A 25,423-nucleotide genomic window follows, 5' to 3' on the forward strand; every position below is an offset into this window, starting at 1 on the left:
AGAACAAGAAATATAACTCATTGCCTTGTCCTGAATGCACCCATTTACAATCTCTTTCCCTTGAATGAATTGCATATGTCTGTATTTTGCCTCTAGTCACAGCAGTAAGACAACAGGGTTGCTGCTAGTACTACATAATCAAGATGGAGTAATAAACACAAGTGGCATCGTGAGCAGTCGCTCTCAGGCATCTGAGGAATTATTTCATATGACCCTTCTGTTATACCTTTTATCTCCTATTGCCTTGATTTTCCTTTCTGGTATTATCTCTTCCTGCTTTCTTTCTTTTGTCCTCACCTATCTTCTCTTCTTTGCCTTTCTTGATACCTTTTTCTGTACTCATCCTCCTAACTCCATCAAATTCAGATGCTCACAGGTCCAACTCTTGCTACCCTTCCTGCCATTGAACAGATACTCATTGAACAGAGATATTTCTTTGTTTCTTCACAAGGATTTATTTGAATTTGGTGATCATGAAGGCAACTTGTATGTTCAATGCAAAAAAAAATAAAGGGAACATTGAAGAGAAAGGAGAGCTCTGGAATGGAAACACTGTCTTGATTCACTGAGCGTGCAAAAGTGCACCCAGCCCACTGGTTCGTTTTCATCTTTTGATCCCTTTCACTTTTGATATGGGTGCAATGGGGATGATTTGGGTTATTTAATTGCTAGCATAAAACAATAATTCTGCCTATATGAAAGTGCAGAGGGAGAGTTTTGTCATTCCTCAGCTATATATATTTCTAGCCTGGAAGCGACAAGTAGCTAGATTTTCCTCCTCACTGAAACACACGTTGATTTTAGGATTGACAAGGCAAATATTTCCAGACATGCCATTGCTCACAACTGGAGTTGGCATAGAATGAGGGCAATTTCTACTTCCACTTTTGTGTGAACCACAGTTTAGACTTGAGGGAAGATTTTATTAGCAATAACTGCAGGGCAGATTATGCCAAAGTGATGATTTGTTTCAGTCATATTATTACTAATGCTTGTCTTTCAGTGACTTCGAATTGGCACAGAAATGGGCAGTCTATTACAAGATATTTTATACCTATGATCAGTTAATGATGGTATCTTCCAGTTCCTTTCCAGGTGCAGTGTAGGATGCTATTTTAAAATGATAAATCCATTTTCAGCTTAAGTGACAGTTACCTGAAATGTCCTTTTCTACAGCCTCTGTTTGCCTGAATGACCTGAGGTGTTCAGGTTAGAAGCCCTATAACAACTTCTGGGCCAGCTAAAAGAGGAATTCTTCATAATATGTGCTGAATATGAGGGCATTCTTCCCCTTCGAGATAATTATTATTTTCCCTCACTTTTGCTGCATTTGTTTGTCATCTCACAACTTTTCTACTGACCAAGATGAAGCTATAGATGATGGGAAGATCTTGGGCTTCAGAAGGATTTGTTGGTCACCTGTTAAGGCCCAGTTTTGAAAGATATTGCTCTAAAATCTGTGTTTTGTTCTGAAAAGTGCTGCTATTAAATGTCCTAAAAGACAAGATGTATTTTCTTCTTTTTGAGAACTCTGTTTCCACTTCTTTATATCCTTTGTTGTGTAGGTAACACACATGGTAGAGAGTTATTAGCATAACGGAATAGACCATCATCGACAGTGACTTATTTTTCAATAGCACTGTCTTGGAAACATCTTCAATCCCAAAGAGCATTGAGAGTGTCTGATACATGTGTATAGGAATGAAAAAAACAGCACAAAGCTGATACATTGACATATTTATCTAGATATAAAGAACTAGAAAATTTCAGTTGAAACCTGGAGAAAAACTTTCATGTCATCAGTAGTGTTCATCAACACTTAAACCTGCAACAAAGAAGGCACTCCTAAATGAATGTGTCTGAATCCTCAGCTGGTTAAACTGTGATGGTGCTAGTGAGTTTAGCAGTGCTCAGTCAGTGTTTGCCTGAAGGGTCTGGGAATCCAAGAGCAAATTGATTCCATCGATCATGGGGAATTCTCTCTAATCAATGCCTATTTGGTTGCATGAAAGAAAACAAAACAGAGTCCTGAAATGTGCTGAGTAAATTTAAAATTCTGCTCAAGACTTTACCCATGGCTGATATCACCTTCAAGAAAGAATAGAAAACCACTTTCAGGTTCAATACTGCTTACTGTAGAGCATGAGCAAACAGAGCCCAACCATTTTCCTTTCTATTCAAATATTTTCTTTAAAAAACCTTGTTGCATAAAGTAATATGTTTCAAGGTATTATTCAGTACAATGCTCAAAAGCTTGCTTGGATAGCTATTCAAGTAAACACTGAAGTACTCAGAATCAAAGGAAATGTGCACTAGAGCTACATGGCATTATTTAAATAGCTCAGAGGGGTTTTATTTAAAAGAGAATGAGTCACTGTTGAATTTTAAAGAAACATGCTATTTAAGTCACCAGTGCATAGAGGGGCCCCTATCATTAGCATTTTGCTTCTTGACACTAATTTATAGCACAGTGTAGTATTGCATCAAATCATTGTCAAACAGATAATGCCAATGCTCCACTCAGAGCTTTCACATCAGCTGCAAAATGACAGATAACGCCTAAATAAAGCAATGCATCTGTTAGAGTCCTAAATGAGTTTTTGCATGGGGTGTTCTTCAATTAAGAAAACTCAGGCGAGCTGTGGATATGTGTTGCAATGAATCTTGACGTACTGAAATATGTAGAAGGTGAGAGTAAAACTATTCATTACCATATTCAAGCCATTTCATGTCGGTTATTGTTATTCAGCGGTACTCACCAAAATATATTCTACCTTCATTTAAAAGTAAGACTAACAAACCAGACATTATCAGAAGTGACTCCACGAAGAAGAATGCTGAATACTACATAGCTGGATTTAAAGCCACAGACTCTGTGTAGAGAGGCATCTGGACCTTCTCCTTCCAGTTACCTTACCAGTTAATTTCATATGGACTAGTAAAGCCACAAATAAATTGAGCAAATCTTAGCTTCAGATCCTAGGAACTATTATCATATATGCTACACAGCCCTTTTGCAAGAGTCCAGACTACAGGGCTAATTCATCCTTTTCTCATTCTCACCTAACTCTGTATCCCAGGTAAGATAAAGACTCTGTATTTCTGCTACAAGAGCTGCTGCTATGATATTTCTAGCCAGGACTGTCCACCAAAAGGTCTTAATCATGCTACCTTGGCCTGGGGGGTAGAGCAGATGTTCCAAAGTTTCTCTTACCTTCCCAATATCTCAGCCCAGGATTTCACACAGTAATTTAACAACTGTAGGCACGTATATCTTCTGGAAGATGTCTTTAAATGGCCTGAACCACATATGCTCCATTTTCCAAGCTTACCTATACTGACACACACATCTCCCTCCCCCTTCCTGCAGAAAAGCAAGTTTGCTTTCCTTTCAAGCAGGTAATAAACCGTTCTGAGTGACCAGCAAAGTTTTAAAAAGTCTTAAACACTGTCTCCCATAAATATGTGCTAAACAAGTCTTAAAAATGCTACCAATATTTTTCACTTTGCCCTTTAAATTTCTCCCAAATCTTCACAGTGCAGCCAATACTACTTCTATCCAATTCTCCCACTGTTGGCTGTAGATGCTCCCATGGTTCCTGCTCTCAGCTGCTTCTTTTGGAGGTCCCCAACCTAACTTCAAAGTTCCCCAGTTGCTTCAGGAGCAAATTCTGCACTATTGCAGCCTGTAACATGTTATGGGAAAATCAAGAGGAACCTGTCATCCTTCTATAGACCAAGCTGTGACCTGGACACAAACAATGGAGCTGTTCAGGCAGTGAGGTGGGAACCTCTGAACAAAGGGTGAGGTCAGAAAACACCATTGCAGTCCCAAGGTAAGGCTCTCTGCTTGGAGATTAGAGGTTTAGTTCATATGAATACCCCTTTATTTATTTTTGCGGTGTCAGTGAGAGGCAGAAGAAAAGGAATTAAGCGGCTACGGTGTTTTTTAACTGCCAGTTGGTCGTTCCTCCTGTGATGATGTAGGACTCATTTAGGTTTCTTCTCAAAAGACAGAAGCTGGTAGGTGCCCACCAGCTCCTGAAACAATACAAGATAGATTATCATCTTCTAAAAAAGTTAGGATCACTGAAAGTAACTATTCATTTAAGCAAAAAGGCTGAGCTGTGCTTTCAATCTGTTACCCAGGCTGGTACATGTGATCAGTCAACAGGAAAGAATCATTACCAGCAAAGTCAGATAATGTTAGCCATATTCAAGATACATTGGAGGTTTGTGGTACTGTGCATAATTCCTCCATACAGATGTGAACAGCACAATATTAGACAACAGAAAAAAGATGTACATTGATTTGTGCGCTTTATCATAGACACTTATCCACAGCAATGCACAAATCTCACTGAGATTAAAGCTTAATAACCCAGTGTGGTAGTGATGTTTTATTACACCTAGATTTACTACATGACACAGTATCTTCTAAATAACTAAACATAAACTATGGCTTTCAAAACAAATGAACTACTAATTTAGTTTTTTATGTATTCTCTTGCTCTCTTAAGAAATTTGTCTACCACTGTGTGATTGCAGAACTGGGCACCTCTCTGTACACAGATGCAGAAGTGATAGGAATGACAGCTGTCATTCAGGAGTGGGGATCCCTTGCTCTAGTGAGACAACACAGTGAATCATGGAATTTTTCTTTTATAAATCATTATTTTTTTGTTTTATCTTATTCAGTTTAGATAAAGATGCTCACACATCCAGGTGCCATTTGGGAGTATTTCTTCTCCTTCTCAAGCACTGCACTGGTAGACTAATAGCAGCTTGAGCGACCAAGTGCCTGCCTTGCACAGGCATCAGAAAAAGCATTCAGGTGTCCAGGCTCACGTGTTGTTAAATGCCATTCCCTCTGTCCTATGAGGAAAACGTGGTAGATTTTTCCACTGGACTGGATTCAGTCCCAGACCACCACCAGCTATAATTAGTGTTTACAACAACCGGTCCCAAACTGTGCCAGAGTGAAATATTTTGGAAACAGGTATCTACCATCACATTATGTGCTCTGTTTTCTGCAAGGAACAGCTGGTTTTCTTGCTTTTCTCTTCTCTCTCTTTTTGCCTCTTATGGCTGACTGTATGTGTTTCATTACAATTCAAACAGGAGATATTTTGATCTACAAAATAAGAAAAATATTCTTGGATCAGCCTAGAAGCTGCCATTCATGGTTTAAAAATATTGCAGTCTAAATCTTATATCATATATCAGCACGTCATATCTCAGCATCAAAATCTTGAGAGGAGTGTTTTCAGAAGCCTGAATTGAAATTTCTCCAGAAAAAAAAACATCTTTTTTTCTCAGGAATTTTTTCAAACTAAATTTTAATTCTGAATCTGATTGAAATCCATTTAAATCACTCAAGAAACAAGTGAACTGAAAATTTCAGGCTTGAACTAGCTTGAGCAATCTTAGCTGTTACACCTGCTTCAAGGTCTGACTACTGCTATGTTGCAGTATTAGGAAAGCCCTGGGAAGACACTGAGTTTCCAGGCAAATGGGAATCCCCATCAGAATAAACCTCTTCTGCTGATACACATGCCATGCCAAAGGGCTCCAAGATGCAGTCCATGTGATTCCCATTGCCCAGATATCAAATTTTGACTGGTTGAAAGCCGTGGCCATGAATAAGTGCATAGATTTGAAGCCATGGCCATCAGGCTGTGATCAAATATTTTTAGAATATGTGTGTGTGTGATATCAGCATGAGGATTTCAGATATAAATGTAAGAGATCCAAATTCTTTATGCCTCAGGAAGATAAGTTGCCTGAGAGATGAAATAAGGCTGTTATTTGACATGGAGCTTTAAGTCCTGTAAAGAAGATGTACAAGAAAAACGGGGGGAGTGTTGAGGAAAGCTGAATCTGGCTCACATTCCTCACGTGTACAACCATTGAGAAAGATACTGATCGTGAGTTTCTGCCACAGCATATTCTGTTGGGACACATTTCTTATACTACTAGTGCCATTCTTGCCTTCATTTATATGCAGCTTGAACAATTTCTTTGACACATTTTGAATGATGATAAAAGAACAATACATTTCTCTTCCAAACTAATTTGAAAAAACTTTTTACTTACCAGACTCTTTCAGGGCATGGGTTATAGATTCCTGCTCGCAATGTTCAGAACTGAAGGGCAGAGATACTCCTGGTGATGTGATTGGTCATTTGGCACACTAAGACTAACACTACTCCATCAGGTCCATTGCCTGACCAAACAAGGGAAAACACAACTTTCCCAATACATAGAACAATCACAAACTTCATAAAACTCATGGGTTCTGCAGTTTCTGCAGGTAGTTGCACTGGTTTACTCATAGAAAGAAGAAACTCAATATAGAAGAGGTTGTAACCTCATGATACTGAGCTCAAGACCGGTGTATCATCTCTCGTATGAGGTTATATCAGCAGCCTGTCAGTTATGTCAGCATGGATTGCTTTCCTGCTTGAGCCTGGTGGACCCATTCTGTCTTGTATAAAAGAAACACTGAATGGAAAAGGCAAGGAGTTATTTTCTAGCATGATGAAAGGAATATTGATTTTTAATGTCAGACAATGGCAGAGGAGAGATTCCAGCCTGGGTACAAGAGACTTGTGCCCCAAGTCACACAAGTGCCCCACCCATCAGGCTTTTATATTAGCTTTACACTAAAAGAGCTTTACAATTCTGGTTTTATTTCAGTGGAAAAAAAAAAAAAAAAAGGAACATTATTTGAAATCCTGAAGTTGTATAGAATAGACAAAGAATTTATTGGTGACTTTAAGTTTTTTAAATCAACTTTTGTGTGTATGGAGAAGTAACCAGAAGATTAGCTAAGAATGTGAATTAGGAGAACTAGTGCTTAAGAAGTTACATTATAGAAATGACTGGCATGATCCTTGAACTGTAGCAGTGACCAGCTTTTAGCCATTCCTTATCTAGTGCAATAAATCCCAGTGGAAGCTGAAAAGTAAAAATGCTGCACAAAACAGGACCAGAGATTACTGTAAGGCAAAAGATGTCATTGAGAAACCATCATGTACCAAAAAACCCAGTTATTTCTACAGATGCTGTTTAAGGGAACCATCAACTACAAATTGCACGAAAGCACTTAAGATGGCTTTGTATTATGAGACGATGGCAAAAAAAGTGAGGGGTAAGCTTCTTACGTGACTTAAAGTCATTAGAGCAGGTAACAATTCACATGAAGTGAAGGTTTGGCTCAATGAATACTGTTCTTATTTAAAAACCCAAAATCTAGCCATATTGATATAACAAGTTATTATTTATTTGCTTCATAGCCTTGCTAGAAGAGATTTTCGATGTCTGCAAGAAAAAGAATATTTAACTCCTGAGAGGAAGCCATTATCCTTTTGACTGATTAGTCTGCATTTATTAATGAATCAGTTCCCAAATGGATCATTCAGATCTATTGTAATCTAATATGCTACAAAAATTTAGATTGAGAGATTACTGAATGGTTTGAGTCCTTCATTTTTCCCTAAATAATTTAGTCTCGGTGTCTTTTTGGATAAGCTTGATACTGTGATTAATTAAACTTCAAACATTTTTAAATGACTGAAGAATATTTTATGAAACTCAGTGAAAGGTATTAGGACTGAAAGATTTTGATAAATTGCTGCTAAAACATTCCATCTGTATAATGAATTTATACTCTTGAATGCCTTGATTACAATGATTTTTAATTTGTGTACAGTGCAGTGTTGTTTTGAATTTTCCCCTCAACTTAAATTTAATTAAAATGCTGATTGATTGATATAAATTGTTTGGCTGCATTAACTGAGCACATGTATTCAAGCCTCATTTTTTGAATTATTTATATTATTAAGACAGCTTCCACATCATTTTGAACCAAATACCATAGCTGAACTGTGCAAATTAAATTATGTTGTAAACAGTTCCCTGCCTACTGTTACACAAACGTGCTCTAGATTGCAAAATACACTCTTGCTAGCCTACTACAAAAAAGAAATGTGAAGATGGGACCCAGTAATTTGATATTTTTTCAGGCAAAGAAAGAGCTGAAGGGCAGTTTTCTATTTTATAACAGCAGTATCTACCCCTTTTAACTCTTTTTCATCTTCAAGTCTGTCTCTTAAAATTCTGGTGACAAATAAATGTCACTAGATACTATATCAACTGAATGATACAGTGCTGAAGAGCACCCAGACAAGCCATGCAGACGGTCTTGTGTCCATCAGCGTTCATGATGTAGATCCTGCTGCAAACTACCATCTGACTTGAGCGCAGGTTTGTCTACCAAAGGAACTTCTGGTTCTTTCCAGAGCAAACTTTGATATGAACTGGCATTGTCATTAATTTGACAAAGAGAAGACTAGGACATCCACCCTTCTTCCAAGGTACAAACAAGACATGAGCCAGTCTGCCACTATGGAAATACCTGTATGAATTATAAAGAATTCTATTTGTACTTGAATACTGAAATTTGGTATGGACTGGTAGAAGAGCTGGAATTTCAGCTGACTTAGAACTGTATTTGGTTACAGATATTTTTTAATAACTGTGACTGAAATTCAAGGCAGGTGTCTGTTAAAATGTCTAAACACAAAACTCTTTTAATTTGCTGTTGTTTTGATTATAGCATTACATATTGCAGAGATTATCCAGTTTGCTGCTAGTTGATGGTTTATAACACAATTATCCATTGCCAAGAAAAAAAAATTAAGTCATTTTATAGTCCACTATCCAATAATGAGGTTGCATAACAAGAAAGGTTAAAAATCTAACAAACAAGCACTAAAGATGCAAAACAATAGAAAATAAATAGACTTAAATATACAGCATAGCATAACAGATCCAAGTAGTAAAAAACATTGGAAAGAGAAACTTCTTTCCTATAAGTCAGGAAAATGGAAAAATGTCACGTTAAACTCAGTGCCAGTGTAAAGCATTGCAAAGTAGGCCCCCATCCATGCATTTCACAAACCTAGAGACGTTTCTAACATTTAAAATGCTTCAGAGCAAATGAGGTGTAGCTTCCTATTTCAACATAATGAAAGAAATAGTGAATAAAGTAATGAGACCTTCTTGTGGCATCTGTAGTTATATATACCAGAAAAAGAGAGAAGTTCAGTATAATGAATAGAATGGGTAGAACAAGAAGTCTTGTGTAAAGAAGACCCTACTGTACAAAAGTCCTACACAATGGCTTGTCCAACATTTCAGAAATACTCTTCCTGGAAGAAGGTAAATAAACATACTGGCAATATTTTGTTATTGGTCTACTCTTCCTTTGAGCCAGTATAATGTTTTGTATATCATTCCATCAAAAATGTCATTTTAATTCACCCTCTGCAATTACATATGATTGCTTAATTAGAATAAGCTGTAAAAAAAAGAAAAAGATCCAAGTTCCAGGCATAAGCACATTGAAAAGACTGTAAAAACAATGGAAAGCAAAAAGACAGTAGTTCATCAATACACTGTAAAGCTTTCTGAACCCCGTTTCCTCTCTTCCCCTCTCCTCAAATAATTTACTTTCAGTGCTTTGAAAAAGTCTTGCTTCAGGTTTGTTCCAAATTAGCCAAAATGAGAGGTTTGGGGTTGAAATAATAGATATTACCTGCTCTGATTATTGTTAACTTGTGGGAAAAGCTTGACTCAGAAAGAATTTTAGACACCTAGTACCATTTTCAGTATCTCAGACCAAAAATTGGAATCTCATTAATTAACAAGGACCTTAGGAATTATTCTCTGCAATGCTGAACTTAAATCCCCAGTACATGATTAGCGATTGCCCTACAATGAGATTTGGCTGTACAACCGCTCTCCTCTTAAATGTTTTGTGGGAACTTTTTCCAGCCTTGCAAGGTACAGTTTCATCAGGACATTACTTCTGTGTTGATTAGAGCTATTCTGTTCCTCTGGGGTTAAAAGTGTCAAGCACACATTTGGTGCTCAATAATTAATAATATTTCTACATGGTAGTATGAGATTACATTTGAAATATGGATTGATGACAGCTGTCTGTCTCCAACACAGCAAATAAACTTTACTTTGCACTGCATTAAAAAGAAACAAAGATATCTCGAGATATCTTTTATTTAGTTAAACTTTTTATTGAAAAAGGAGGGAGAAATAAAATATCTTATGTCTAAGAGAAAGCCAGTTTCTAACTGCTGAGAATTTTTTTTTCAGAGGATGGATTATCTGAAACAACTACATTTCACTGTTGCAGGCACTTGTCTTTTGGGTAGTCTTTCTCAACTGGTGTAGTGAGAACGTTTTAATGGAATCTTTGTACTAAGTGCTGCCCGCATTCTACGCACAGACTATTTTTCAAGGATTTGACTAAGTCTTTGATGAAACTATACAGAAACGTGGACTATGGCACATCTTCTGTGTTTGGCCCACCAAGATCCTCCAAATCAGTGATATACTACCATATAGAATGGGCTGCTGGTCACAGCATCCAAGGCCCTCTGCACAGAAACCAGGGGAGAGCAAGGGCAGGAGGGGCCATGAGCACACCCGAGTTTCACCCTAACATAAAGTCAGGACCACAAGGACACCAGCACCTGGTTTTAAAGAGTAGACATAGTCTAATAAAGTCCATATCTAAAGACTATCAGGTCTTGTCAGTACAGTGGCCCAAAACTTCACTGGGAGAAGGGAAACAAAAAAAAGTAGTGATCTACACATTAAAACCAGTTTCTACAGCATTGTAGTGGATGACATTGGTCGCATTCAGGATGATGATTCCCATATTCCCCCTTTATTTCCCATAGCATATAGCATCCATTAATTTTGGTCTACAAGAGGAGTTTTGTTGGAAGGTGAAGAAGTCAAAGAAAAGGTCTAACAGTCCTCCAAACCCAAGCAGTCCCGCTGGTGCTTCCTGCCATGTATCACGTGTCCATCGAGTTCACTAAAAGCCAAGGCAGTACAGAAATGCTTTCTCTCAGCCCACGAGTACATTTCTTTCTCTCTACTGATCCCCTCTGGAGAGAGCAGAGCACTGCTGTGTAAAACAGAGTGACGTGACAAAGGATTTGGTAAATGGAGAAGCACTGCAGTGATTGAATTACTGGGAATTATTTCCCAAATTTTCTGTCACTGATCAACACTGATAAAACATATTAGTATCTATCATCAAGAATTTTTCTTAAGACAACTCAACACTGTACAAAAAAAATGCCACAGCCCACAAGCCCAGACCCCAAAGAAACACTAAAAACGACCCAAAATCTTTTAAATCCTTCAACTGAATTTAGTAGCTGCATTTCTGCACAGAAGCAAAGTCTTCTCTCTCTTTTCTAATCAATACGTAGTCCTGGAATTGATGATGAGAAAATGAATTGATTCTTGCAAATACTTCTAACACTGTAGCTTTTTTTATGTCTCAGTCATACACCAGCTGAAATACCAAATTAATTTTCACATTAGCACCTTTTATGAAAACTGCAAAGAAATGTTTGAGAGGTTTTTTGCCGCACAAATTAAATCTTTTAAAGCAATCCTTTATTTTAACAACCAGAAAGGGGACTTTTTTCTAATGGAAGACATCCTGAGGCAAAACCATGTCCTTTATCTGCTCTGAAAGCTGAAAACCCTTTTTATGGAGAACCTCCGGTGTGCCTTTCCAGAATGGTCACCCAAGAAACTTCGCAGCTTCCATGGTTAGATGCACCTTCCACACTAGGCAGGCTGATTAGAGCTTAGTCACTGTTTTCATAATGACATGGATATTTACCACTGAATGAATGGCAGCGGAGCAGTTACTAAGGTTCAAGGCTTTGAAGCATTCTGTGATAACATACAATTTCTGATGGTGTAATTTGTGAGTGGGTGGAAAAACTTGAGAGATTCATAGCAATCTCTCCATTGACTTTCACAGCCGTGAAAGTTATGCTAATGACTGGGGAATGGGCAATTTGGGGCGAGGGGGAGTTCTTTATTTTGGTCACGTGCATCCTAACCAGGGGTTCTTCAGGATGGAGTTACCAAGGACACTTACCTCTTGTTTCCTTCTGTTGGCTACTTTTTAGTATTCAGCTTATTGTGGGCATTTAGAGTCTCCAAATTCCTTCTCTTAGTCTTGACTTTTTCTCCTTCTGTCTTGTTGGGCACACATCTCTTTTGGTTATCAGGTCTAAACATAAGTGTGTTTCCTTCCTGCTCTTCCTAAACTCTACTTTCTTTGATGTCTAACACCTTCACCCCAACTTTATTTCCTTTTCTTTCCTCTGAAGTTTCTACACATTCTTTTCTCTTTTCTCTTTCTCTCTGGCTACCCCAATTGAATTTGTATGATCCAGTTTGACTTCCTTTGTATTTTTCAGTGAACTTATCAACTCTCTAAGCCCCTCCACTTTTTCCTCTGCTCTAGGAATCAACTTTCATTTAATATGTATGTGTCCTGCGCAAGCTTCATGCCTATCTGGGAGCACAGCATATACCACACTCTGGATTGCCTAAAACCTGGTAGCCAATCGGCAAAGCTCCTGTTGTTCCTCCTTTCAGTAAGGTTATAATTTGTCAATGGAAGGTCTTCTCTGCACTGAGCACACCTCATTTTACTGTCTCTGGTTCACTCTCAGATTCACTAAGCTTCTTCCTCAGTTATTTATGCAATATACACTACCTCTGAGGATCTACTACAACTACATCCAAAGTTTAGCTTGACTTTGTGTGTGCTTAAGGTTATTTCTCTTTTACAGGCTTGTTCTCTCCAAGGTACCTTTTGCTATCTAGATCAGGTTAATGGACAAACAATAAATAAATCATTTATTCTGTACTGTTAGCAGTGTTAAAATGTACAAGCTTCCCCAAAGAAGTGTGTTAAATACCCACAATGAAGCTCATGGCATGTGGGAATGGGATATCACAAGCTCTTTGAGAAGACATCTATAGGAATTTTGCCCAAATTTTATTAAAGCATTTAAATAGGTATTTCAACACCTAGAACACAAATTTGTACAAGTAGGGTGAATTCACCACTTGGAAGATAGCTAGCATAAGACCTCTTCAATGCTCACATCCCAATTAAGTGCTCAGAGAGTAAATGATGACCGGATCTTATACTGGTATCCTATCCAGGGATTAAATAGATCCTCAAGTATTAAATGGTTTATCCAAGTGGAGTTTTCATCTACGTGTAAGTTATGGTATTTAACACATTCATAGCACTGCACTGGGTTTAGTACTGGGATTGATTTCAGTAGACTTTAGGTCTATATTGCAGCAAGGCATCTAGCCTTCTTTTATTGCTAATGGAGAAAGAAAGGCCCAAGACATGAACTGTGAGCCCACCCAAATTTTATGCAAGCAATAGTGCTTGCTTTGACAAGCAGAGGAACAAGTGTTACAGAGATGGAGGATCAGAGAAAATGATTAAGTTGGGATTGAGAACGTGGCCACTGGCTGGTTTCTCACCAATCCTTAATTTAAGTGCTGTTTCCCTTAAGCTGTTTAGCCAAACATTTTGGTCTAACTCTGAAAAATATTAAAGACAAAAGTTTAGCATGTTATCTGTTCTGTAGAATTTTTTAGCTCCTCCTATATATATAAAAAAAGAAAACGGTGAGCACCTCTCCTGCATAGCCCTGTTTGCTTTAGCACAGGTCTGGGGTTTTATGCAGCTATTCCACCGCTCCCACGGCTGCTTTGCACTATTCCCCGCCACTGCCACAGTAGCGCTCGTGTGCATGGCCCTTTGCACAGCAGCTGCCACAGAAAGCTGAGCACACAATCACTTCTTTCTGTTTGCTCCTGTTGTTGTCGTGATTTATTAGGTACAAAGGCAGGAGACTGGCCCCGCCCAAGTCGGAAATAGAGTGTTTCACCCCAAAAGGGAGTATGGGGAATGGTGGGAGAGCTACAATGACAAGGTAAGCAAACAGCAAGTGGCCTTAGGGCAGTGTGATATGTCTGTGAACAAGAGGAGTAGCCCTGGGACAATGCCAGGCCAGATCCTCTGTCTGTAATTCCTGTGCATCCCATATAGTATGTCTAGAAAAGAAAATTAAAAAGAAAACATGTGGCCACTGCTGATTGATTTCTATGTTCCATCTGACCACCAAAAAAACCTGCACCGTGTTCATTCGAGTGATCTGAACCACGTGTCCTGTGTGATGTTGTCATAATATGGTGCTTTGGGGAGGAGAAACTTACACCTAACTCATTAAGCCAGTAGAGCAGACGAGGAGAGATAGCATTCAAACTTGGAGCAACCAGCTCCAGAACTCTTCTGGAATGGTGGTCCTGCTACATATCAGGGGTTACAGTAGGTGTAATCAGAAGAACTTTCAAAAAGAGAAAAACAGATTGACTGAAACATTTTCAATATGAAAATGTTGGTTCTTCTCAATCAAAATATCTTGTGGGAAAGTGTTGAGTTTTACAGGGGTTTTAAAGAAAAGTTTCAAACTCATTTTAAATAGAGTTCAGAACATCTTTTTCATTACTTTCTCCTTTTAATTTAATTTATATATTTCTTTTCAATTTTGTTTTGGCCATTATATATTGCATGACATTATACACCAATGTCACAATTTTAATGAATATCAAATACTACATTTTTTCAGTGTGACTGGGATGAACTATTTCAATATGGCCATTTTGATGTTTTTGTATTGAAATATTTCAAACTATTTAATTCTGTGAAGCACTTGGAGATTTTAGCTATTCATCTCATTTTGAGTCCAGTCAGATTTCCAAACATTGAACTCTCCCATAGGACAGAAAATCCATTTCTTCAGACATCTCCATTAATAAATGAATAAGCTGCATGTGTCACAGATGGTTATAAATCTTTCATGAAACAATACTCTTAATAAGCATTGTATCATAGTGTTACATTCGACTAAAAGTTAGAAGCATTTTGCTTACCATTTATTAAAAGATCTACTCATTCCTGTAGGTATTTATAAATGGTATTTATAAGGTATTTATAAATGTAAGGTAAGGTATTTATAAATGTAACCTTAGAGCACAGTATGACCAAATTCTACCTTTACTTTTCCCAAGTGTTACATCACAGGGGAATTTTATCATTGCAGGAGGGTGTTCAGTGAAACACTTGCACAGCGTTATGTTCCCCTTGGGCACAACAATATTCACTCATGTACATAAGGCTAACAACTACAACGCCACATAGAACACACCTGGGGGATTCTTGCTGTTTAAGTAACATCAGGAACATTCATTGCTGAGTGTTGTACAAAATGTATACACCCCTGTTAGTATTTGTCAGCTGGGAACCTGTTTCTTGTCTGTGTGTTGTCTGGATTATTTTTTTTCCTACATTGCATTGCCTTCAGTGATATTTATTCTTCATTTAAAAGCTATCTGGAGTCAATATATAAGAGAATTTTCAAGAGAAGAAAAGTACATGTAAATGTCAAACAACTGTATTTTGTTGTACAGTATTCAGCTCTGTTTTTCCTGGCCATATATAAACACTTGAAAAACTTCTTTTTTTATATTTTGTATCTTCACAGTGAAGAATCTGTTTGCATTCCAGACTGTAATCGATCTGAGTCAAGTAGAGAGGAGAAAAAGGTTCCTGTTAAAGAGGATGCCCTAACAGTCAAAAAGACTGGAAACTGTGTCAGTCTAATAGTTCCACAGCAAGACTGTCAGCTGCAAGACCTACTCAAACAGTTAAGAACTCCTGCTGTTTAACAGAGAGTGCAATTGCATTTGATGGCTGTGTTTTGTTGTCTCCAGCCACAGTGTCCTGGCCAGTGGTCCTTGTCAAATTCCATGAGCTAAGTAGAGTTGCCACTGAATAGCCTGGGAACCCCCCAGAGAGAACGTAGACATTGCAGAAAGGAAAGTAGGTGCCAGTCTACTGTATCAGTAAGTATCAGACCAGTGCTAGAAGTCACTGGGATGAAGTGCAGATGGAAAAAGACAGATGCAGGGGTCTGACTGTTTGAAAATAATGAAAAAATCTCACCATCTCACGGGACAAAGAGGTCCCATGATACTCACCAAATACCACTTACATCCTTTCAGCATAAAGAGTGCTCTACAATTTCATCCTGGGCAGTATTGTTCAGCTCATGTTCTCAAATCCCTCAATATTATTTTTGTGTTCCAGCCCTAGTGCAGATATTTTTCACATCAGGGCCTAACTATCTCTGTATATTAGTCTTACAAATGGCTTGGGAATTTTCCAAGATGGCAAGTGACATAAAAATAGCAGTAATGGGTACACTATGTGATGCTTTGTAAGGTTATTTCTGATTAACAGGAGTTAGTACATTCTACATCACCTGTAAGCATCATTCGCATATATCTGATAAAATTAATTATGGAATGGGATGTTTTATGAGGCTTTCACAAAGCAGGCATCACGAGATTTATTTTTGGTTTTGCATTTCTTGCATCATATTTGCATTTCTGACAATTAAATGCAATGAATAAGAAACTGCTTAATAATTCACAAGAGTAATTTTTCTGCTGCTAAGTCCCATGTGCATAAATACCTCTGTAATTATTTATCAGGCATGCCAAACACCTGAAATTCCTCCAATTGTATGCTCTTTGTAGAGGATAGAATTCAAATCAACCCTTGACTCTGGAGATACAACTGGGAGAGTTAAATCTTTTTCTTTTTCTTTTTTTTTTTTTTTTGTGTGCACTGCTTGTGCTCCTGATTTTAGGGCCAGGTAAGATGATGGTTCCTATTTTTCCTAGTTTCTCTTTCATACCTTTAGCAAGTTATCAATGAAAAAACCATGTTGACTAAGCAATGTTGAAAACATCTTGAGGCTTTGTGCATCAGGAAGCAGAACTCACAGTTCAAGAGATGGCATTGTCCTCTTTCCATCCTGTGAATAGGATGCACCAGCATAGCAGAGGTGTGCTCAGAGATGCTCAAAGTGACATTTTTCGAATGAGAAGCAAAACCCAGCACTAGCTGCCTTAATTAATAACTGCAATGAGGTCACAGTAATAGAAGAAAGAAGTTACATCTGGTATCAAAATCATTTTTGCATTTTGGGTCATGATAATAGGCATCCTAGAAATGTTTCATTCAGCTACCAGACACTCATTTCCCATTCTAACCAGGCATGCTGCTGAAGCAGCTGCCAGCATTAGTATCACTGGAGGCTGCTCTGGGAGGTCATTGGCAAAGTTGCTGTCCACCATCTCTCTCTTACTTTGCAGTTTCTTTCATCCTTACACATTAAAGTCATTCATATAATGTCAGCTGTGATTTTCATGAGGAAAGGAGGTATCCACAGATTACGGTTCATGGAGTAATATAAATAAATGCCCTTGCTGTTGTTAACAGAAAAAAATTCTGTTTGAAAAATAATTGTAAAATATGTTGTTTACTTCTAGAACTCAGGACAGGACTAAATGAATATTTGCCCTGTATCATTCCTCTTTTGTGTCTCATTCTTATTTATCTCCACAGAACAAGCAACATGGGAATAATTTAAGCTAAATGACTTGAGGGATGTATCACTAGCAGGCTGTTTGTGTGTGGCAGAACTGGCTTTCAGCCAGGGAAAGAATTATATAGGCATGTAGAGGTTTCCTTAAAAGCTATTTGAAATGAGGGGGGTAGCAACAACATAACCATTACAGTGGTAGAACTGACCTAGTTTAGACACCTTAAGGTTCTGAATCCAGTTTTAGCCAGTCACCCAGGTTGTCCTACAGTCCCAGGAGAAACTTTGACTTCTTCATACAGGTGTACTGGAATTTGCCACTTCAACTACTTATTTCATTTCAGTGGTTTTAGCGTGTTGCAAGGCACTTGCATTGTCCCAACAATGAAGAACTTGGGTCACTATAAGCAAAATGTATATTGATCTGAGATTGGCTCAAGTGACAAGACTAGAGAAACAAAATACACATACAACTGTGCTTGCATGAGTCACAGGCACACACACAGATCGCCCCTTATGAAGAGTCAGCTTTTAATTAAATCTACAGATAGCACACAAATCCTTTTCAGGCTGGATAATTATATCATTGAGTCTTTAACAAGGTTTCAGCAGAGGACTCTAAAAGGACAACAGCTTCTTACTATTTATTTTGAACAACAGGAGTTCTCCTTGGCAGAAATTTGTATGGACTAAGTTAAGTGCAGAAGTTTATCGTGCTTCTGTGGATAAGACAGAAGGACTTCTCCCTTAAAGACAGGAGAAGGCTTGGTTTGCATAGTTTTGGAGCAATAACCTAACTATATCAGCTTCTTAAAAAACAAGATATTGCTTCAAGTTTGAATGCAAAACTCTACTTCAGCCATTGAAACATCTAAGCATAACTTTACTGCCAATTTTAACTCAAGAAAATTTAAACCAGTGTCCTGAAATATGAACTTTCATGCATGGACTTTTCAATTACAGAATTTGAAATTATTCCTTATTATATTCATGTGAGGACAGGTTGCAAACAGGTCTTATAGGTCTCCATCAAGTTATTGTCCAGTATTTGTTTTCAGTTGTATCATTTGAAAACTGGAATCAGATACAGATATTGGTACATAATAGAGAAAAAATTCCCTTAATTATTAATTATTTATAATTAATAATTAATATTATTAATCTCTGTTTATTCCCCTAGTATTCCACTTTCTAGTGGTGAATAATACTATCTAGCTATGCATTCTAAGCTTTCTTATAAAACAATAAATTGCATTATTTTAAACTGATTTTCCTATTTCATTTAAAGATATTACCAAGAGAATAAGTGACCTATTTTCAAATTATATATGCTTTCAGTAACTGTCCCAGCACTAGTCCCTAGGCACTCATCATCAGAATTAATTTTAGCAGCTTCAGGTAATTAATGAGAATGGCATCCTTGCTAGAACATGAGAGTTTTCAGCTGCAGTGACTGTCAAATCCTCCCCATTTTTCTTTTCTTCTATGTTTTGAAGGATCTCACAAAACACATTTGCTTTAATAACATCTGTCTATAAAAACCCTGGTGGCAGAGCTATGCACCATCTCATAGAAAATCATACCACAAAGCAAGAAATGCTGAAACAAAACTTCTGCTACCTTAGCCAAAGGACAAAGTGTTCTGTTCTAGACACTAAAAAGACATGTGTAATGGGGAGGGAAATATTTTTTTTTAACACCTAAGTGGATAAAAAGCAGTTAATATCCCTTATGAATACAGAACAAAATCCTAAAGACAAAATTTAAGTGCCTCTAAAAAGGATTAAGTAAGGGAACAAAATGAGAAACAATACTAATTGCTATTCTGTCAGAAAATGGACAACTGTAGGGGAAATATTTGAAATATCAGAGACTTCAAAAGCTCTTTTGTTTATGCCACTTTCATTTCATATACATACTATGTCATGGTAGGTATAGCAGGCTGGGAAAAAGCCTACCTATCAAAGTCAAAGCAGCTTTTAGTAAAGAGGCTGGAGAAATAATTAGTATGACTGGTTCTGAGGAAATCTGTCTCATATATAAAACTGAACATAATTAACCTATAGTGAAAGAAAAGGAAAAATGTGCCATGCAAAAGGTTTTGTTTTATCAAAAAAAGAAATATATATTTTGCTAACATTTTGGTTTGGAAATTGTGTCACTGATTGATTGGAGTTTGTTCCAGATATGACCTGTACTCTGCTATGCTCTAACCAGTACAATGTGGGAGCAGAAAAGCAGAGTGGGGTAGAAAAAAGTGTATTCAACCAAACTTAGCAGTGGAATTCCTTTGGGAACTCAAAAGTGCAATTCTGGTCTTCTCATGTGAGGGAGCCAAAATCTGTTTGCAAGAAAACTCTAAAATTTCACTGACCTAAGGTTTCCCATCATCAAAGGGTCATAGCAGATCTGGGCATAATAAATGTAAATAATTCCATTAGTAGACATCATAGTCTATGTCTCTGGTCTACCTTTAATTCTCTATTTTTAAATTGTATGCATTGCAGTGGTTTCCAGCTAACTTGACAGAGTAGCAATGTGTAGTTAGAGCAGAATTGTAAAGTGTTATCACTGGAATTTACCCATAACCTAGCTTCATACCAGTATGTGAAAACAAGTGGTGCGCCCTTCACAGAGCTGATAAATGATTGCACACCTCAGACCAGTGTTGACTTTGTCATAAGCAGGTGTAGCATGATAAAGTGGATGATACATTTCTGAGATAATAATTTCAATTATTGCTGGGCAAACTACTAGGATTTTAACTATAGGATTCATTCCTTACTGATAAATTGCTGCTTGCACACTATTCAGTTTTTTATATCAAGGAATTTGCAATGAATAATGGCCAAGTCTTTCAGGCTTTTGCACAAAATTTACATCAAATTTACTGGGTCTCCTTTAGAGCCCTGGGATCTCCATGAGAGCCACACATACAACTTAATTACTCTTGGATACAGTGCAAAGGCAGTAAATGAGTGCACCAGCCAAGACTGTCCCAAAACCAAACTGGAATTCAGGCAGGGCTGGTGACAGCTGCTACACTGAAGATTTAACTGTCAGCTGCTCTTGCCCAGGGCTGGACACATCCTCAGACTTCATCCTTTTCCCTTCCCCAGGCTCCTCAGGTTCCCTAATAATTGTCTCCTGAACGGTGACCAGGGAGGGAGCAACATATTCCTTTCACAACCTCTCACAATTTGCCCTTCAGTCAACTGAAAATGCCTACAGGCATTTACTGCTCATGTACAAACTTAAAGCCATAGGGTTTGGACATCTGTACTAAGCCAGTGCTTGAAGGCAGGAGGGGTGCTAGAATATACCTCTTCCTTTAGGCAAGTGTTTCTATTTGCATTGGCATTTGCATGTTAATGGCATTTATTTCACCTCTGTGGCAGGCAGGTCTGTCACAGATCCCTCTGAGCTCTGAACTCAGCAGGAGTTAAGGGGTTCCACCAGGGAGGACACCCAGGACTGGAAATCGTTCCTCTCTTTCTGCCAGATCAAAGTTACAAGTGCCGGGTCAGCCAGCCTCCTGGTCCAGCTCAAACTCAGCAGGAGTCGGGAGGAGGTCTCATGGTCATCGCATCAGAATCAGAAGATCTCACCTGCCAAAGGATCCAAATCCTGCTCCTGCTGCTGGCACCGAGCTCCCACTGAGCTCAGGACTCAGCATAACGAAGGAGCCAGGGCTCTCAAACAGCTCTCCACACCCACTGAGTACATGGTCCAGTGAGAGGAACACACAATCTCAGAGGCAATATTTTTCCTCTGAGGATGTTGCAGACGTTAGTGCCAGCTCCTGTTCAGCTCAGAATTGCATTCACAGGGATGCAAAGAGTCAAAGTGACCTGTGCTACAGCTAGTTTTGGCTTCTCCTGTTTGCTCTGGTTGAGGGACAGCAAAAGGAAAGGATTGCCTGAACAGCAAGTAAGCCACAAGTAAGCTTGTAAGCCACCAGTTGTTCTGCCTGGCATTTTGTACATAGGTGCATAACAGTTAACTTTCGAGATCCAGATAACATCCTGGTGATCACTGCAACAACGGGGTGAGCCCTTACATACTCATACAGGTCATCTCCCAGTCTAGCCTCTCTTAAAATACCCACTGGTTTACATTGTGTTTGTCTACTGGATTCTGTCATGCTGCTTTTGAAGGGGAAAGCTGTTGGCATATGTTGTGTTACGTGATCCATCGTAGTTCCATGTAATGTAATCATGGACGTGAACCCACAAGAAGGTTTTGTTTACACTCAGCACACAACTTTTTTTTTTTTTTTAGATAACTGGAAGAGCTATTAAACTGATAGTGCATGGCAAGCCTCCACATAAAGGCTGGTATAAAGTCATCTGTGTTTAGTAAACTATGTGTCTTGCAAACTGTTACATTGCAGGCTAACATGTGTGAGTATATCTATTTCAGGCTTAAAAAGCAAACAAGCAAACAACAAATTTGTGATACTCTGCCAGGGTCTCCAATGTGGTTGTCTTTCCAAAAATCCTAAATGGCTGCAGCAAATGTTTTGGAAACGAGAGTGAATCGTGTAAAGTTCTGTTGCGTTTTATATATAAATCACGCTTATTTGTACGTGGAGACTATGTTTTTCCTGTTGACATCACTTCAGAGTCCTTGTCTGTTTCAGTTAAGAAATATTTCTAATAGTCTTTCTTAATCCCAAGAACTACAGGTTAATGTATGTATAAACACCAGCTCAGCAGCCTAAGGAAGATGTAAGAGGAAAGAAGTGGTTTTATACTATGTGTTTATAAGTGCCACTGCTGGCTTTCCTTAGGTAACAAGAGGAGAAAAAAAAAAGCAACTTTGATAAGGAGCAGGGTATGATGGGATCTGAAGATAAATTACCCTAAGAGGACTAATTTTGCAGGAGAGTGGAGCAAAGTGTTTATTACTGTCTTCAAAATCAGGTCATTATGAGGAATTTCTTGTATAGCTTGTCCATTATTTCTTTCCTATGAGGAATACAGTTTTATTCTCTGAGCTGACGTGCAATTAAAAAAATGTTTTTTAGGCTATTGGTGGCTAATTTACCAAGTACCCAGGTGAAGAGTCTCTCACTTATAACCAAAATAGCCTTTTTCTGAGTATTGCCTCAGTACTTCCAAGTCCTAGGATATAAACAGTTGTTTTTTTCCAAGCCATAATGGACCGCTCTGCTCTACCTCCCAGTCTACACTCCCTGCCCCAGACCAGGAATCCATGACCCTCATCCTACACCAATGCTCCCAGGCCAGCCTACATAACTGCCACCTGCAACCTGGTCAGTCCAGGTCTCTCATCTATTCCCTTTACTGATTTGCCTCTTCCTCACTCCTCCATGCATCCTTCAGTCCCACAGCTGCCCTTCCTGACAGCAATTCAATGGAAGGGAAATCATCAAGTTGCTCCCTCCATCAAGATGGACATTGCCTATGTCCCAAGGACAACAACAGAGGGGTCAGCAATGACCATGAACCTTCACAGAGTAGGTCACAGTGGGATGAAAAAATGGCCTGTGAAATGAGCTGGCCCACTCTGTTCGTTTTCCTAGAACATATACGTATAAACTGTAGATATACAGATACATCGCGATAGAAATAGATGTAGATATAGATGATATAGATATAGATGAAATAACAGTCAGCTTTATGATGAATATAAACTCTAGGACACCACATACCCATGGTGTAGGTACAGTGATCACGTTTTTAACTTTGATGCAAGTTACCATCTTATCTCATTTCTGTTTACAGCTCTAATGGGAAATCAGTTTCCTGGGCCCAGAACGAGAAAAGCAGCAGAGGAGCACACCTTTGGCAGCGGTTGTCAATCCACATCAACAAAAAAGAGAACCCCAATCAAACTGCAGTGATCAAGCCTTTTTCTAAAAGCACAGATAGTAGCCGACATAGTAGCAGCGCTACATTTCCTGAGGCCAGTGCCAAAACGCTTTATGACGTTTCAGAAGCAGAAGAGCAATATCCAGCTCCGTACCGACCACAGACTCCTTCGCCTATCAGCACCTTGAGCCACAGAACTGCCTCCGTTAGCCGAACAGAAGATGATGCCCCTACCTTCCAGTCAGAGCCTCCTCAGAGAAGTAGCTCCTCTCAAGGCTCCCTCATGGAGCAGATCAGTAGCGTGGTTACTCGCTTTACAGCCAATATCAGCGAGCTGAACTCTATGATGCTTTCAACAGCCACTCCAGGGACAATGGTGGCCACTCCTCTCTGCTCTTCATACCTGATTCCACGGGAAATCCAGCTCCCTACGACAATGACCACGTTTGCAGAGATCCAACCGCTTCCTGCCATTGAAGTCAATGGTGCTTCGCAGTCAGCTAGGAAACCTTCTAATGGCAGCATCAAAGAAGGCACTTCAGAGACCCCATCAACCAAGCAAGACCTTGAGGAGTTGGTAGCTTTAACTCCTCCTTCTCCTTTTAGAGACTCCATTGATTCTGGAAGTGCATCTCCCAGCTCTCCAGTTTCTGAATCAGCTCTCTGTATTCCATCCTCCCCAAAGTATGACACGCTCCTCATCAGAGATTATACTCAAAGTTCTTCTTCGCTGTGAATGTAGTTCAAAACAACGTTGGATCTCAACGACCACAAGCAAGTAGTGAGGGGACAGCCAAGCCTTCAAGATCTCCAGTGTTTATGCAGATAGAGTGAGAGGCATTGGGTCATCTTGTGAGAAATGGAGAGGAAGAAGAGGAATTACTTGAGAAGTGGAAACATCAGATTAATTATGCTGTTTTAAAGACAAAATGACTCTTGGCAGATTATCGTGGCCTTAAAAAAACATGGGCTTTTCAGAAACACTGAATCTATTTTTGAGGGCTTATAAGGAGTCTGTTAAATCAGTTACATACCAAGTGCTTTGCTTTAGTATTACAATGAACTGTGTGTACAATATAGGGGGCGGGGGGGAAGCTAGATTGTAAACAACTGTACAATGGTTTGTTTGTTTACTCTGATTCCTTACCCAGAAGTGAACCTTGATCTTTTATCAAGAATAGAAGACCAAACATTGAATGTACATTTTCTAACAGACTCAAATCTGGGACCAACCTGTCAAGCTTTCTTTCTTTTTTTTTTTTTTTTCTATGAAGATCTCAAAAAGCAGTAATGTATGTTCAATAACTACCAAACTTTTTGCTGAAGCATATTGTGTCCGTGATGCATTACACGTGGATAACACTAAGCTGAAGCTTTGCAGTGAGTGACTGCAATATGGAGGGCTTTACAAGTGACTTCTCAACCTACACATTTGTTTATGAAATTCTCTTCTATCAGTATCAAAAAAATCGATTTGTTAACATTGGATTCACCTTCACAGCAACAAAACCCAAGGAAGATTTCCTGACTATTTCACCATGTTGCCAACTAATAATGAAGTAGCAAAAAATATTTTCTGGAGTACTGTTTTGTAATTCCCTTATCAGGGCAAGTTGTTGAGGTGAATATTCTCTTTCTAGCAGCACTACCAAGCTATATTATAACTGCACTCCCTACTGAAATTAATACATTTTTATGGACGTTCTTATGCTAACATTGTCAGTTAAAATATTTATTTGGGCTCCCATAATATTTGCTTGTAAGGAACAGGTAAACACCCTAAGGACTTTCTCCGTACTTTGAATGACAGAATTCTAGGATACCAATCTGGATTATGATGAATGTTAACTGTCAGTGGAAAGGTTGTCATAATCGTAATTCATATATAGGGAAAAAAAACTGTGTCAAAATCTGCTTAGAGGTGATTTAGCTACTCTTTAATAAGCAACAATTTTAACTTTAGCTGCTGATGCCTTGCAGCTATGAACTGTGACAAAAAAAAAAAAAAATACTTTCAAAGCAATACAGAGTAAATGTAAAACAGAGAAGACCTAATGAGATATGAACCAACAGAGTCTTTCTTTGTTTCTTAGCAACTGACAGAAGAAGCAAGGGGATTCCTCTTTTTTTTTTTTTTCCTTTATCAAGGTAGTACAGTTTAGTGCACTTCATACTGTCACAGCACTTTTTTAATACAGG

The 25,423-nt window shown here is 38.5% G+C and overlaps 1 protein-coding gene across 3 annotated transcripts in view; it reads left to right on the forward strand.

Moving 5' to 3' along the window:
• Positions 1-23,960, forward strand: part of GRM5 (glutamate metabotropic receptor 5) — a 286,727-nt gene extending 262,767 nt beyond the window's left edge. The window contains exons 8-10 of one of the 3 annotated variants that reach the window (XM_074160092.1): positions 13,773-13,868; positions 15,480-15,641; positions 23,138-23,960. In XM_074160092.1, coding sequence (XP_074016193.1) covers positions 13,773-13,868; positions 15,480-15,641; positions 23,138-23,960 — 1,081 coding nt within the window. The remainder of the gene's footprint in view (positions 1-13,772; positions 13,869-15,479; positions 15,642-23,137) is intronic. The other 2 variants (XM_074160100.1, XM_074160108.1) reach the window with 2 other exon arrangements.
• Positions 23,961-25,423: the final 1,463 nt, after the last annotated feature.

The sequence above is a fragment of the Numenius arquata genome, chromosome 1 (assembly GCF_964106895.1).
Source record: "Numenius arquata chromosome 1, bNumArq3.hap1.1, whole genome shotgun sequence".
NCBI classification, from domain to species: Eukaryota; Metazoa; Chordata; class Aves; order Charadriiformes; family Scolopacidae; genus Numenius; species Numenius arquata.